The following is a 16,938-nucleotide window of genomic DNA, read 5'->3' as shown; positions in this document are numbered from 1 at the left end:
AGTGGAAAAATCCTGGCACTACATAATTAAACTGAATCCCATCATGCTTTGCCGTGCCCGCCGACCCGAGAGCTACCGATGCTAGGCTAGCTGCCGTTAGCTACGGGGAGCGGACATGTTGTACCGACCCTTCCTTGAATAAACATCACTTTAAACGGGGAATAAGGGGGCTCGGGGGCATCGGGCAATCATGGATGCCGTCAACGCCTTTAACCACGAGGTAAGCTGCTTCACCGGCTCCATGAAAGTCTGCACACACCAAATGTAGCGGTGCTGCTCATGGAGCTGTGTTGCATTGAAGTTAGCCGAGGAGCACAGACCACTGGGCCTGGACATGTCCACCTTATCTTGTGTTGTACACCTTCGGCACACGTAGTGTTGTTATTGTAACTAAATACAGGACTTTCTGTCAGCTAGCGAGCAAACATAACGATATCTGTAAAGTGTTTCCATGCACAAGGTTCAGGTAGACTACACCTACATAACGCTAGCATGTGGGAGTGTGGTCACTAACGTTGTTGTTGGTAACAAAGCTCCTGGCTACCCCTCGAGCAAACAGTAACATGTATTATATTATTGCCACACTGCAAGGTTATAAAGAAGAAAGTCCATACCTGCTTAAATGCTGCAGACAGCCTGCTTCAAGACTTGATGTTGTCAGAAATCTAGTCAGCAGCTTGGTGAAGTTATGTGTTGATGTTTTAGGTTCCTTTCGTTTCTTCTGATGGCCTTTTCAGTCTGTGAATCTTAACACTTATACCGTGTCTGGGCCCATATTGGCTATTGGCTAGTTGATAACCACCGAATGACAAACACAAATCTATTATCATATTACAATTAGCACTGATCATTATGCTTGTTTATTGCACCAGAAAAACGCGGGATGTGAGTTGTGTCAGATACTTCTTGACAAAGTTTCTGCAGTTTCTGGCAAAGACAGATAATGCAGTTTATGGATTTCAGTCTCTATTCGATTTGGCAAATTTGTCATTTTAAATGTATAAAAGAGCTAACTCCAGTAACTACTATTTGTCAAACTTATCTCAGAATAAAACCAGGAACCAGGTCCACCACACAGCCAGGACACTTACATATCCTCAAATGCATGCACTTCTCTACTTATTCATTTCTTATTCAATTTAATGCACTGTTCTATATTAAGGCTGCATCCTGTTGTGCAGCTGTTTGTTGACTTTCTGTATCATCCTTACCCCAAGTCCCTTTAGACCTTAAGGGGACTTGGGGTGCATTTCACTGTTGTTGCAGCACATTTCACTGTAATACCAGAGCTTTCAGCCTCAGGCCTCCACCAGAGCATAATGAACAACACAGCCATCACACATGATGGAGAAGCAGTGAAAATAATGAATCTGAATGAGTCTTTTGTCTCATTGTACTATTATCTGCTCTGGCTCTAGTTATTCTCGTTGATGGACTCCAAGCCCCCAATATCTCGGGCAAAGATGATCTCCATCACCAAATCGGCCATCAAAGCTATGAAAGTAAGAATGAGTTTAGCATTCCTTTGTTTTGACAAAGTTACTCGTATCATGTCACATATGATATGAGTGACATTTTATGTTTTTCTAAATTTATAGTATGTATTTTTTGAGCTTATATGTAGATGATACATTGCTATTCACCTTTCTCCTCTTCTCAGCTCTACAAGCATGTGGTCCAGATTGTGGAGAAATTTATCAAAAAGGTGAGACAAAAGTTTTCAAAATTAAATCACCCAGTTCCTCCTCACCAAACATGAATAAAAGCTAATCTTTTTCTCTTTCAACTGTCTCCAGTGTAAGCCTGAGTACAAGGTAGCAGGCTTGTATGTAGTGGACTCCATTGTCAGGCAGTCAAGACACCAGTTTGGAGCAGACAAGGACGTCTTTGGCCCAAGGTTCACCAAAAACATCACAGGAACTTTTGAGAACCTCTGCCTTTGCCCTGTAGAGGACAGGGTAAGAAGATCAGAAAGAGCTGGTTAAACATTTCAGTGTGATGAATATAATAGACTGTAGTCTGTACTCCCAAAGAGTACAGAGTCTGGGTTTTAATGACAAATGTCTTCACTTATTTTCTTGCTTTTAACATTTTTTTTCTTTGTAGAGTAAGATAGTGCGGGTGTTGAACCTGTGGCAGAAGAATGGGGTGTTTAAGATCGAGGTTATTCAGCCCCTCTTGGACATGGCAGCTGGTTCTAGCAGTGCTGCTGCAGCCTGCACAGACGAGCCAGGTAATTTGTGTTTTGCGTGCTCATTTGTACACACTGATATATCAGTGATGCTGGCATTTTGTAGGAACATCTGTATGTTGCATATACATACAAGCTATATCTCCTCCCTCAGGTTCTTCTCCACCTCCTGCCAAAGAGCCAGTTTCTGCAGTTACCGTTAGCTCCACTATGACACCTGCTGCTCAGCTGCAAAACTCTGATGCCTTTGCTGCTGTGGCACAGCTCTTCCAGTCCTCACAGGGTCAACAGGTGGGTGTGTAGTACAGACTGGCCTTAGCTTTAACCACAGCCTTTTTGCTTGTACTTTTCATTGCTTGCACATCTTTTATACCTTAACTAGTAACTATTTTATTTCACTCTCTGCCCTTGGTACTTCAGCTTCAACAGATGCTCCAGAACTTTCAGCAGCAGCCAGTGAAGCCCGAGATCAACACTCAGCCTCCAGTCCATGCCATTCATACGCACACCCAAAACGTCACCGCTGGCCTGGGCATGGTCCCCCTGCAGCCTCCCCTGCCCAGCCAGCAGAAGACAGCCTTTGATAAGGTGGCAGTGCGTTTTTGTGTTTGTGATCAACAGCTAAATGTACTCATCACTGTAGAGGTCAAGCATTGTTTAGTAATTGTTTTTAAGTTTTGTAGCATGGTGCTTGGAGTATGTTACAGTAAAGGGGGAAATTTTAAGTTGCACAAGCTCCTCATGTTGAAATCATCAAAAATGGTGTGTTTTTCTAACCATTTCCCTAGAAATTGCTTGACCGTTTTGACTATGATGATGAACCAGAAGTTGGAGAAGAATCAAAGAAGGATGAAATGTCGTCACAGCCCGCCTTGTAAGCCTTTGATTTATTACATAGTCTAATGCATGTTTGAGATGTGAATGAGTGTTTTTTAAAGTCAGAAATAAAAGCTGTGAAACTGAGGGTGTATTTTTATCATTGCAGTATGCAGCAGCCTCCAGCCTTCCCACAGCACATGGAGCACTTTAAACCACAGATGATGAACATGTCACAAGACCTCTTACAACAGGTAGTAAGGAGCTCATCTGTCCTGACAAGTCAAGCCATCTTTTTCCTTGATTTTTCTTTTTTAACTGTGAACTGAGCTTCAACTATTGTAGCTTGTGTTACAGCATTAGAATTATATAATAGTACATATACTGTATATATACAGTTTATGCTTTTTTAGATGTGGACTTTTTATTTAAAAATAAATACTACATAACACAAAAAAACTACATGTACAATAAAACTGCACAGTATTTATTACACTTATCTTTCTCAGGTTCCTCTCCCTCCTAATGGCCAGATCCAGGCCTTTGGTTTACTGCCTGGACAAGGCTTCCCAGTTATGATGCCTCCTGTGGGGCATGCTCTGCCTGGGCAGCCCCTCCCTGGCTCCACTGGGCCTCCAGGATTCATGGGGGGATACGTTCCCCATAATGCAGCCCAGCAACAACAGGTAAACTTAACAATAGTACAAAGGATATGTAAAATAGTAGCATCTATTAATCCGTTAGTAGGATGAATAAGGATGGTGAATTAAATGTCCACATCTGATTTTTGGACATTTTTGCTTTAAAATTATAACCAGTGACATAAAATGTAGTATGAGACCATTTTGGGTATACTAGTTTGTGACAAATGATTACCATGTTCTCTCCATATTAGGATATGTCAATGGATATGGACCGTTCATCTATCAAGGATGGCAGACATGGGCGAAGGTCACACTCAGGCTCCAGGTTAGCATCTCAAATTGGATGGTTTGTATCAAACTGGGTTTCCCTCTCCACACTGAAATTTGTGATTCTTCATGTTTTTTATCATATGCAAATGAGCCGCTGAGCGTTCATCCATAGTGAACATACCCTAAATGGCACTGTCTTATTTCCCCCCCTCCAGATCTCCAAAGCGGAGGAGGTCACGGTCTAATTCTCGTACACGGCGATCCAGGCACAGGCGATCCCGCTCACGCTCCAGAGACCGACGTCATCATTCCCCACGCTCTCGCTCGCAGGAACGCAGGGAGAGAGAGAAAGAGAGGGAGCGACGGCAAAAAGGCCTTCCACCACCCAAGAGCGAGACACTAAGCAGTGAGTCACAATCTATTTATGGTCATATTTATTTAGGTAGGTAGACATGGACTTAAAACGATCTGTTAGATGTGCACAGCACGTAAAATGATTGTCTCAGGTCTACATCACTTAGTTTTTCAAATCATTTTCTTCCTTTTTGAAGTACTGCAAATATTTTAAATTCTTTTTTATGTTAACATTTATTTCTCTTTTTCAGTTTGCAGTACAACTCTCTGGGTGGGTCAGCTGGACAAGAGAACACAACAGCAAGACGTTGCCTGTTTACTGGAGGAATTTGGACAGATAGAGTCCATCAATGTAAGTGGACCTGTATAGATCAGTTGATCCAAGAGTGACCATATCCTGTCATTTATATTTTATGTTTTTATTCACATTATACATTTGATATTTATATTCATATTAGAAAATGACTAATTACATACAGTAGAAAACATGTTTAAGCCATATATGTATATTTTTCTCAACTGTCTGTTTCCTCTATTGTTAAGATGATCCCCCCTCGTGGCTGTGCGTATATTGTCATGATACACCGGCAAGATGCCTTCAGGGCTCTACAGAAGCTCAGTCGAGGATCCTTCAAAGTTAACCAGAAAGCCATCAAAGTGAGTGAACAGAAAATATTGCTACTTTGCAATGCACTATTACACAAAAATTGTATAATTAAGTCAGGGGTTGTTTTTAAAAAAATCATTCTTTGCCAGATTGCTTGGGCATTGAACAAGGGCATAAAGGCTGAGTTTAAGCAGTACTGGGACGTGGAGCTGGGTGTCACCTATGTGCCTTGGTCTAAAGTAAGAGAGGACCAGCTGGAGGAGCTGAAAGAAGGAGGAGTATTCGACATAGACACCTTATCACAAGGTAAAAATACTACATCACTGAGTATTACATACTTTGCCTCTGTTTTATAATTGTGAAAATTGCTTTCATTGAAAGATGCATCAGCAACAAGCTGTATTAATAACGTTATTGTGTATTACAGTGTCTTTTACTAACTCTGTCTGTCTTCTCCAGAGTGGAATGGAGTGAGGAAGACTCTTGAGAACCCAGAAGAACTAACACACAATGGTGGTTCAGAGCCACAGCAGCCGGAGGAGACTCAAATATTACCTGTGACTACTGCAGCTGCTCCTCCTGCACAGGTTAACTATAACTGCAATATGTTACCACAATTCTGTTATTCTATCGCTGAAAAAATGTTGCCAGCTGTTCTTTTGGAGCGCTATGCAAATGCTCAGTTGTGTATAACTGTTTGGTACATAATCAGAAGCGTATGTGTGGAAGCCACTTATACAATTATATTAGCTGTTGTGACACTTAGGCCATACCCTACCTACATGAAAACAGATACGTAGCTCAGATAAAATAATGTGATTTATATTGCAGTTCTTTGATGTGGCTAACGCATGTGTGTCACTGGCATGTATAATAAATCTCTTTCTCATTTAACATCTACAATAAGTCTGTTCTCAAAATGTTCTCAGGTTCTTCCAATGCAACAGCCAATGGTTGGTGTGGGTTCTCTCCAGCCTCCTGTCTTTCCTGGTCCTATAGGCATGCCTCCGCCTTCCTTCCCCCCAGGCGTTCCCCCTCCTCCTTTCATCAGACCTGGCTTCAATCCCATGCAGATGCCTCCAGGTAGTACCTCTTACATAATGTCTATAAACAGATATCAACATATGATTGCATAATCTGTAGATTTAATTTCCTGAAGCATTCTGGTTTCTACTTATAGTCTGTTTTTCTAGTCTGTGTAGTATTGACCAGTCATAGATGAACAGACTTTGGTTGCATGCAGGTAAACAGTCCATGTGGAGAGCAAAAGCGTTGGAACCCATTGGCTATCATCTAACGAGGATTTAGCTAAATCATTGTCAGACAGATAGCTGATGGCTTTTGAGACTTCCTCCTACAGAAACCGAGCATGTGTTAAAGCACCCCTCTTCCACCCACTTCTTTCACCCGTTTTCTCCCAGGTTTCCCTCCTCCTGGTGCCATGCCTCTAGGTCTCCCACCTCCTTCCAAAGGTGGAGCTGAAGACCCACCTTTAGACCCAGCAGGTCTGGGCAACAGAAAAAATGACGAGATCCCTGAGGGTCCCAACCTCTTCAATAACCAGATGGGACCAATAGGTCAGTCTGTCTTTCTCTCCTGATCTTTTTTTCATAAATTAATATATTGTTTTTACATTGTTGTTTCTAAAGACCCTTTCACATACGCACTGCAACCCTGACATTTCTCATGGGAGCTGTGTGTTTGAACACATCCTCAGTACAAAGTCTGTGTTACGTCCAATTGAGCGCATGTGTGAATATAGAATATATAGAATTCACAGTGAGTGAGTGGGCTACAACTGCTCGCTGCCGTAAGTGCAACAAAATCCGGCAGTAAGGGAGAACTTACAAGCAGTTTATCAAACAAGCAGAACATAAACTTAAATACGACATCTTTGACCTCCAGCAGTCAACTCCCCTCTTGTCCACTGCCGCTACATTAAACATGTAACTGGTGCTGGATAAATGCAGCCAGCTAAGTGGCATTAATGGACTAGGTCTGAATGCTTTGCTGTGAAGCTAGTCAATAATGTTTTGTGAAAGGCTTAAAAACACTGAATTACAACCACAGCATACTTTTTGTTTCATTTCCTGCTTGAAAACTTGGAAAATGGCTTTTAAAAAAAATGCAGGTAATCAATCATTAGAGGCATTGACTTTAATGTTATGCTTGTCAAATTAATACAGCAGAGTTCTTAAACAGTCACTTGATTGGTGGATGGGGAAAAAATGTAATTAAAAAAAATTAACTAGTTTCGGGCCTCTTAGTTATTGGTTTGTGATTAGGTGGTTTCAAGTGAAAACAAAACAAAACACTTTTATTTACAGCTTCCCACGTGTTAGGTTTTTCTGTTTGTATTGAATTTGATATATTGGTGTTTTTGGATAAAAATAGCAGCTTGAAAATATTATTGGCCCCTTTTATTAGTTAAGGAGAAATTTAAAACAGTTTTGTTTTGTTTTTTAAAATTAAAATTGTGTTTTGTATTTGTAAAGGTAACCAGGTAGGTGTACCTCCAGGTGGTCCTCCAGGAAACATCCAACCCCCTTCTGGTGGTCTCCTTGGTGCACGGCCTGGAATAATTCCACTACAGCGTCCTCCAGTACCCCCACCACCCCACATGCAACGTTTTCCTCCACCCCACGGGCCACGACCCCCGCATCCCAACATGCCCCCCGTGCCCCCACAGATGATGGCCAGGGGGCCACACCCTCAAATGATGCACCATGAACCCCCTCCACCCAAAGGAGGCTTTGGGATTCCCCCTCCCCACAATATAAGGGCACCATTCCCTCCACATGGGCTGGGCCCTCCTCCTCAAGGTCCTCCTCCTCCTTTTATCAGACCAGGGGCTCCACGAGGCCCTGAAGGTCCAGAAGACATGGATATCAGACCATTCAGGGGAGACAGGCCTGGATTCAGGGACCGAGAGCCAGAGAGAGACAGAGACTGGGAACGGGATAGGGATAGAGAGAGGGACCGAGGCTTTGGAGGTGGAAGACGTCCATTTAGTGATGGAGGGAGGGGAGGAGGCAGTGATAGAATGGATGGGAGGGACAGGCTTGGAGGCTGGCACGAAGACGGAGGCGATCACCGGGGAGGTGGATGGGAGAGAGACAGAGACAGAGATCGGGATCGGGACAGAGACAGGGACAGACGGGACTGGAGGGAGAGGCGAAGCAGCCTGGATTGCGACAGAGAACGAGGGAGGGGTGACGATGGGGATAGGGAGCGAGGGAGGGGGGAGGGAGGAGAAAGAGGAGGGGCAGAAGGAGGGAGCCGAGAGAGGGGGAAAGGAGCTGAGGGAAAAGAAGGGGACAGGCCAAGGCGGTCGGAACGGCGAGAGAGAACCACGCGGTGGGACAGGGATGACCGATTGGCAGAACTGGAAAATATGGACAGATTTCGGACCTCTGATGGCACAGAGCAACCTCGTGTGACTCCTGTGGTTACCACGGAAACCAGTAAAGAACCAAGCGTGGAAGATTCACAAAAGAAGGAAGAATCAGAACCTTTAGCTCTGCCCCCTGAAATAACTACTGCTGCAGCAGAGCCGCTGCCCTCTGAGCCCTTAACGTCAGCTCAAAGTGACCCTGAAACTGAACAGGAAGCAGCCTCATAGACTGGCTCACTTCTTTAGCCAGAGACTGCTGTAAACCAGAGCTGGAAGATATAAAAGGTGTTTTTGACTGATAGCGTGATACCCCTGACAGAAGAATTTCGACGAGTCACACTCTCAGCTTATCAGTTGGTAATTGACAGTTTCTGGGTGGTAACACATTTCTCGAAAACAAATGTCTCCCATATGAAAGTGGTTGTTTTCAGACTTCATGACTTATCATCAAATTTGGCTTTGCATCTGGTGTCTTGAAACACGTGACCACATGAAAATCAGTTTGGAAAAATGGCTGTAGTTAAATATTGACTGTCAAGTCCCTCTAAGTTATAAGAATGAATTGGGTGCTTGCATGTTCACTTAGTTCTGTCCATCTCAGGTTAATTTGAGTGTAGCTTTTATGTTTTTACTCAACTTAGTTTTCAGATGGAGAAAGCATATTATTTCAATGACAGATTTTTTTTTATTCATGGCCTCATCTGTGTAATACCAAGCACTCCCCAACAAAATATGTTCATTTAAGAAATATTTTTTAATCTTCCAAAATATGTCAAACACTGAATATCTTCTAAAACATCTACTTTCTGATAATAAGACTTCTTTGTTGTCACCTCATCTTGTGTTTCATGTCGGCTCCTCTTGGCCATATCACAGTCAGTAAGGCACTGTTTTCAAAAAGACTTTAGGTGTTTTGGGGGAGAGGGAAAGGTTGTTTTTTTAAATACAAACTGGGAAACACGTGCTCTTTAATGTTGGGGTAAATAATACTGAGAATTAGGCCTAGCACTTTGTTCACACAAATTGCTGCGCTTTCTTTGGTATTCTGTCCTTAGTTTTCACCTTCTCACCTGATGTGCGCTTTTAATGGCTAGTGTCCTTAAAACAGTCAACACTCAATACATGGTTTTATTGAAGTTTTTAAAATGTGTGTATTTCACTAGTACTGAGACTGACAAACACATTACTGATAACACACACAATACAATTTTTTAAAAACTGATAACATAAATTAGACCCAATTCCTTGTGGGAAAAAAGTAACACTCCTATCATTCTAATATTTGGGGAATGACGATGCTTTACCTACTTTTATCATACTGTACTTATTCAGATGTCACTTTAAAGCAACTTGTTGGTATGAAGAACTTTGAATTATTGGTGTGTGTTTAACCATATACCTTGGTTACAGAAACTACAAAAAACAGAACTATATTACAAACGCAGACCACTGAAGAGGCTCAGAACAAATGACTAATATTTAGATGTTGGAATCAACAAATTTCGTAACATTGACGGAACAGCCAAAAGCCTTTCAGACAAGACATTTCAACATAACATGCACAAAAATTAAGCATGAAAGATAACAAAAAAGTTAAGAAATGTGGTTATGTAATGTAAGGAGGTATCGTTTTAATGCACAAATCCTTCAAAGGATCTAGACATAATGATCTCTTGGTATGCGAAAAGAAAAAAGGATTACATGCATTTGTGAAGACTTGTTCCCAGATGAGCACCAGCTGTTAAAAGTATGGTTTAAAAATAATTTCAGGTTCTTTTAAATGTTTTGACAGTTAAATCATCTGCACCTTTATCCTTAAGGTGGAAGTGGAAATAAAATGCACATTTTAGGTGTATACTTAGTAAAAGTGTTCTGCTGTCTAAATTTCACATCCTTATACAATTCTGTTAATGATATTTTTCAGTTAAGGAAATAGAGTAGTTTTGGCTGGAAAATCCAAGTTTATTTAAAACTCTTGTACACCACAGACAAAATGGGCATAAATGCAGGTGCCATATTGGCTTTTTGAGCACCTTTTAGCAGGCAGACTTTATGAACGTTATGTTTATGGTGGTCCTTTCCACCTTTTACCTGTTTTGGATGGAAGGAAGCAGGAATCGTTTGGATTAGAGCTAATTTGTGTTTAGGGACCTTTTTCATGTTTCTCGTGTACGTCAGTCAAACTCTGATTTGAAATAGTTTTGCCACAAATCCAAAATTTAACCATATATCTTATTTCTTGTCCTTGATAAGGATCTTTCAAAGGTAGTGTCTGTTTCACTGAAGACATTGTATCAGATATTAAATTTTTAACATCAGAAGCCCAGAATCTGCAAGCCCAACTCTTGTGGTGCTTGAATGATTAACTTAAACTCAAAGGGGCAAAAGTAAAGTGATGAAATGAAGAGTATTGCTTGGGACACACTGCTGTAAATATGCTTGTATCATTGACGATTCCGAGGTGTAATGGTAATTGTTGTTTATAATCTGTTATCCGTTTATCCGAGAGAAATAGACTTGGAAGGAACAACAGAGGCCCTTTGCTTTAATGTTTTTAACTCCTAATGGTTTGAAAGTTGACAGATGTTTCTATGATTTGTTAAAAATACAAAAGACATGGAAGTAAAATCTTCAATATTTCAGCCATAGGAAATTGTTTTTAATAAACTATTTTTGTACCAAATCATTTTTGCTTGTTTAAAATGATGTCTAAATGCTTAATCAGTGTCCAACTGTAAGATGTTGAAAGATGGATCAAAACTACCTGGTACTCATTTTCTGTAATGCTGTTTGAACTCCACTGGCCTCATATTTAATGTGGTTTATGAGTAATTCAACTAATGCTTACAGGTTGAATATGTACTTAACATCCATTGTGAAGAGTGAAACAGGTAAGATATTTTATTTGTTATAGGTCTTGCTCTCAACAAGAGTCCTAATATGACAGATACTTTTTGAGCACACAGTTCAAGTTTTCCCTTTAAATGTTCATCTTTATATGAAAGACCACTTACTGGGCTTCTTATTTGCTTGGTACCAGTGCTGTACTGGTCAGCATATTGACAGCAACACTCTTTGTGTCTACTGGCCACAGAACAGTGACAGGTTACTCTGCTTATAACCTATTGACAGTCTTGACCGCCAGCTTGGCCTAAGTTATATGCAACATGGGTAAATATCTTTAAAAAAAATCATCTTAGTCACTAATATGGTTCCAAGCAGAAGTTTAAAAAAAAAAATAATAATAATAATTTAATACATGTCTGGAGGGGACCTTTAAATGACCTATTATGGAGAAGAGGGACTTCATCTCCACCTTTAAAGAGTCACTGAGATCTCAGGATTTTCCTATGACCACCCCTGATGCTACCAAACAAATGAGCCATGTTAGAAACCAACCAAGAAATTTAACTTGTTTGTTACATACTGTTACTGTTTTAGTAAATTACTGTCACTAAAAATAGCAGCATTACGTTTTGTAATCATTTGGTAAGTCTGACATAATGCTGTAGCAAAAATATACTCATAAAAAATGCTAGAACATTTGATATGTTCTCTATTTTTGTCATGGGGCTTGACTCTAGTTTAAATGGAACGTAAAATATTTAATATATGCGATTTCAATTGTTTTGCAAATCAGTTAAATGTTTCTCCTCTTCCAAAGTAATTGATAGATCTGGTAGTTGAAGTTTTGCGAGTCATGCTGAGTGGGCTGACTTTCATAATGAGAAGCGACCAATCAAAATCCGCGGATCTGATTGTATTTGACTCTGATTGGCTACCTACATCACACGCCCGCCCATAGAACACTTATCTATGGTTGGTTGTCTCTGGAGCCAACAAACGCACGACAGAAACTTAACCCCGGTTTCTTGAGGACTGAACTGCTGCAAACATGGTGCTTAAGGCTGTCTGCGTGCTGAAAGGAGCTGGAGAGACCACTGGGACTGTTTATTTCGAACAGGAGGTAACACACAAAGCAATGCTTACAGCGGAAAGAACGTCTAGCTAGACGCACTTAAAGAACATTTCTGGGTGGATTTGGCATGCATCCCCTAGCGCTTGTATGCTAGGCTAGCAAAGTTCTCCATTCATAAGCCAGTAACATTAGTTAGATAAGATCTGTTTTGAGGAGAAACCAAGCGAGCTAGCTAAATATCTGCACGACAGGCCGCTGAACTTGACCAGAGTTAGCGAATCAGCGCAAATCTACATAGGTCATCTAACATTGTGCACAATTTTCGATGCAAAATTAACGCTAGCCTGCACGATGCGAAGCAGCAATTAACGCAAAGTCGGCGTGCTGTCAGTTTCTGCCAATTCAACCTTGTTATTCAAAGTGCGCGGCTGCTGTGAATGTGTTGTATTTACCTGGTTAATATAGCAGTCAAAATCAGTGTTTTGTCATTGAAGTCATAACCTTTGAACGCTGGAGGCCTGCGATGTGTTAATGATCGACAGCGCATGCATTGGAAACGCCTGTTGCATGAAGTTCATCTTTTTCAATGCCAGTTTACAACCTTTAGATTGACAGTCTGATACAGTTTGCGGAACCACACCAAGTCTTTTGTTTTGTAACTGTTTTGCTGCCTGTGAAACTTCACGTAAGTTTGAGGACAAAGGCTGCATGATTATTGGCAAAGTAAACCTGTCAAACCAGAGCAAAAGCTCATCCACTAATTGCATTTTGCTGAGTCACTGCCTGCCCTGGTCCTCGTTGTTTTTTTTGCTTCCTCGATTATCTGGCCTCGACAAGGGTAAAGCCTGATAAGAGGGTGACAGTCTGCAGTGTCTAACTACTCAGAAACACCTGCTTGCAATTTAAATGGTTATTGCACATGTTGGTATTGAATGATCAGACTGAAAATCTGTAAATGCAGCCTTTGACCACTGGGCAGATTGTTTGTCCTGGCTATGTATTTCATAGTTCATTAGGCTGTATTTTGAGAGGAAATGCTTGCACATGCAGTGCTATTCTAGTCTTAACTGACATGTGCTGCATTTTGGGGCTAAAAAAAAAAATCATGAAACGCATTGTAAATAGCAAGACAGGCACATTTTATTGTTGCTGTTTATTTAACCTTTTTATTCTGGGTAGGTTGGCTGAGCATACGCGCCCTTTTACAGCACCAGTTAGAGAAACAAAGTATGAATGGCAGACAAAGCTATCAACTCACCTTCTTATTTGTTTTTTGGAGTCTGGTGACTACATCAATCAAATGCAAGATGTTCAGTTTTCCTTTACATTTTATTAAGAATAATAGTGATGGCCTGGGTAATGGACATGAAGTAATCCTTGTTTTGTGTTCTTTGGCTTCAAGTCCATCTTGCTTTGACAGCTCTTTTGTGTCTTTTATATTCTCCTGTTTAAAATGCTATCCTGTTATCCTAGAGTGAATCCACCCCTGTGAAGTTGACAGGAGAAATCAAAGGCCTTACTCCTGGTGAGCATGGTTTCCATGTCCATGCTTTTGGAGACAACACAAACGGTGAGCATTTGACCATAGTTAATTAGGCAGGTTTCTGTTAATGCAGTCATAGGACATTGGAAACCAGCGTCACCACATTGCCAGGTTTTGGCTAATCTATACCAGCCTGTGAATATGTGTCATAATAAAGTTTTTTTTTTTTTAATTCTCTTTCTTAGGGTGCATCAGTGCCGGCCCTCACTTCAATCCTCACAACAAGACTCACGCCGGTCCTAATGATGCAGATAGGTGAGTCCAGTCTAAAGGAAAGCTCACCTGTAGTGCCATGAGGCATTACAGTGTGATGCAGATGTGTGCCTTGTAATTTTATTATAGTAGTTGTTGCAAACGTTATCAATCATCTGAATCCACAGACGGGTAAATTCAGCAACATATTTGAACATCCTTGACATGAGAATTGAGGGTACTTAAAAATATTTAAATCATGACTCTTTGACAGAAGTAAATGGAGAGACCTTTATTGATATAAGTGTTTGTATAACAGGATGGGACAAAAGAACATTTTGCAATGCAGTGTTTGGGGAAGCCTTTGAATAGATTGGTCATATTTCCTGTGGTTTGATAATACCTCAAGGTTTGCATAGTTTTGTTTACCATCTGTTTGAGGTTATTTCTGAAATGTTTTGAATTGACAGATAATTTGATGAGTCTGAACAATGATTAACTTTCTCTGAGTGCAGATTTATGGGTTCACTATTCTGTTAAAAATGGCTTTAATATCGCACTTTAATTTCCTCTTTCATTACATGCCAACAGCAGAGAGACGGATAGGAAATGTGGAGAGAGATGAAGGGGTTTGACATGCAATAAATGATCCCGGCTGAAATCAAACTAGTGACATTACATTTATGCGATATACATGTTTACCATTAAGCCACCAGACCTCCATGTCACACTCACTTCACCCATCATTTCAGTAATGTGATGGATCAAAGACAGCACCAGAGTACACCATTTCAGAGAAAGCAGTTGGTAAAGAAAAGAAAAACCTGAGGTGGTAGATGCATGTCTTCCTCCTCATTTTAAGTTTTAACAGTATTTTAAAATGCTTTATTTCTCTGTATGGTCCTTTACATAATGTTGCGAGACACTTTAAAATAACAATCTCAGCTTATCGGTGGCAAAAAAAAAACACTTTTTGTGGACGCACAATGAAAGGATGCTGTTGGCCCGACGGATTACATTGCAGCACTCAGACTCTGACTGGAGTCTCCATTAGTCACCTGAATACAAAAAGAAGGGGAAAATAGGCTCCAGTCTGAATAATGGTTTCCTTTTTAAGGGTAACCGTGACCCTTAATGAAAATTGTAATTTTCACTGGAAACTGAAACTAAATTTCCTGAAGATAAATTGATACACAAATAATATCAACCATAGGCTATCAATTTGTAGTATGTGTTAAACAAGTCTTGCCACAGAAGATAATTAACTCAAATAGACCTTTTGTCACAGCAGGAAAGCACAGGTAAACTAATGACATTAATGATCGCTGTGATCATGTGGAAGTGCCAATGAAACAGGGCTGTGTCCTTAATCTTTTAATTTTCTCCCTGTACAACAGACACTTAATAGTTTACTCAATATTGAGCAGTAAATTCCTTACTAATATTTATGAATATGAATGAATAGATATATTCTGTTTAACCTCTTATACACTTACGAGATGAATAACACCTGTACATAACATATTTTGCCGGTCTGACCAGAACAGATTTGTGTCAATGACAGTAGATCATTTATTTATTGAAATATCAGTCTTGCTTTTTGAGTAACAAATTATTACATGACAAAGTTACAAGTTGATTGTCAAGTGTTCATCCTGTTAATGCAAGTAACCTTCCTATTTAAACAGGCATGTTGGAGACCTGGGAAACGTGACTGCAGGAGGAGATAATGTTGCGAAAATTGACATCACAGACAAGGTCATCACCCTCGCTGGTCAATTCTCCATCATTGGCAGAACCATGGTGGTAAGGAAAGATATATCGCCATTGTTGTAAACCAGATTTTAGCCTTGAGGTTAACTTTTTTTTCATCTTGCTTTTCAATATGGCTTACGTGTGGAAGGACCTAAAACGAACTAATTTGACTGTTCCTCCGTCCTGTGTTTTTAGATCCATGAGAAGGCTGATGATCTGGGAAAAGGAGGCAATGATGAAAGTCTAAAGACTGGCAATGCAGGTGGACGTCTGGCCTGTGGAGTAATTGGCATTACCCAGTAAACAAACTGCAAGAGCACTGGAAGCAACTTTCCCCCCTGAGCACTTAGAAGACCAACATAGCTACTTGACATGACCGTTTGTTCTTTTCAATACTCTGTGGCTTTTTATTTACTAACTAGTCAGGAGAGTAGGTGAGCTGTGCTTTACCTTGTCTGTTCCTCACAACAATTGTATGTATGGTTTTTATGTCTGTTGATCAGTTTTGGTCCCAAAGAATTGGCAACGCACAAGTAATAAGCTGATGTATACAATTTACAAAGTATCAATAAATTATAGTTAATCAGGATGCTGCGTAATTATTTTGTCAGTTTGCAGTGTACATGTGTAGGATGTTGTGACACATTCAAAGACCTAGAATAAACATTGACTTGAAGCTTTTGGTTTCCAGGTTTTGAAGTTATCATGTCTGGCATTTGCATTGCAATGTTTTATCACTTACCCGTATGTCACAAAGATATTTCCCCTTGATGGTTTCATTTAAATCACTGAAGTCCAGAGAGGTTAAAAAATTAGACATGTAAATTACATTTCTGTGTTGCCGAATTTAGTTTTTCCTCTCCTGCACCATTAATAATTTTAGGACTCCCTCTTTTGACACACTGGACACGGCCCAACTTGACCCCTACTTTTGAAGCCTGTAGTGAGCAGTGTACTTAAAGCCCCTTTCCACTCAAATGTGTTTTTCGAGTTGTGTATACAGCTGGATGTCTGAGCTTCACTGTGCTGAACGATGTATGTTCAGAGTTTGACACAAATTCTGTTTTCCACATTATCTGCTGAAAGTGGAAAGTTTCTCTGCTCATTGAAATTCCAATATGTAGTGATTGGTCTACCAGCAGGATTTGTGACAGCACCAGTGGTTTGGAAGCCAGTTCCTGTCCTATCATCAACTTACACAAGTGGAAAGTTGAAGCCTCCAGTGCACAAACAGAATGGATTTTACAGTGAAG

General features: G+C 40.5%; 2 protein-coding genes across 2 annotated transcripts; both read left to right on the top strand.

Annotated features, from left to right (window-relative positions):
- Window positions 1-65: 65 nt before the first annotated feature.
- Window positions 66-9,094, top strand: scaf4a (SR-related CTD-associated factor 4a). Its single transcript, XM_062433885.1, has 19 exons — window positions 66-220; window positions 1,419-1,502; window positions 1,661-1,705; window positions 1,797-1,958; window positions 2,107-2,233; window positions 2,346-2,482; window positions 2,612-2,779; window positions 2,980-3,065; window positions 3,177-3,261; window positions 3,517-3,693; window positions 3,903-3,976; window positions 4,137-4,327; window positions 4,527-4,627; window positions 4,819-4,932; window positions 5,032-5,188; window positions 5,342-5,469; window positions 5,812-5,965; window positions 6,304-6,459; window positions 7,378-9,094. Exons 1-19 carry the CDS (start codon window positions 191-193, stop codon window positions 8,502-8,504), a joined length of 3,303 nt encoding a protein of 1,100 aa, XP_062289869.1. The 5' UTR covers window positions 66-190; the 3' UTR covers window positions 8,505-9,094.
- Window positions 9,095-12,083: 2,989 nt separating this feature from the next.
- sod1 (superoxide dismutase 1, soluble) lies at window positions 12,084-16,365 on the top strand. Its single transcript, XM_062433887.1, has 5 exons — window positions 12,084-12,243; window positions 13,669-13,765; window positions 13,924-13,993; window positions 15,619-15,736; window positions 15,881-16,365. Exons 1-5 carry the CDS (start codon window positions 12,172-12,174, stop codon window positions 15,986-15,988), a joined length of 465 nt encoding a protein of 154 aa, XP_062289871.1. The 5' UTR covers window positions 12,084-12,171; the 3' UTR covers window positions 15,989-16,365.
- Window positions 16,366-16,938: the final 573 nt, after the last annotated feature.

Source organism: Scomber scombrus, chromosome 14 (assembly GCF_963691925.1).
Source record: "Scomber scombrus chromosome 14, fScoSco1.1, whole genome shotgun sequence".
NCBI lineage: Eukaryota > Metazoa > Chordata > Actinopteri > Scombriformes > Scombridae > Scomber > Scomber scombrus.
This window is presented reverse-complemented; position numbering and strand designations above follow the sequence as displayed.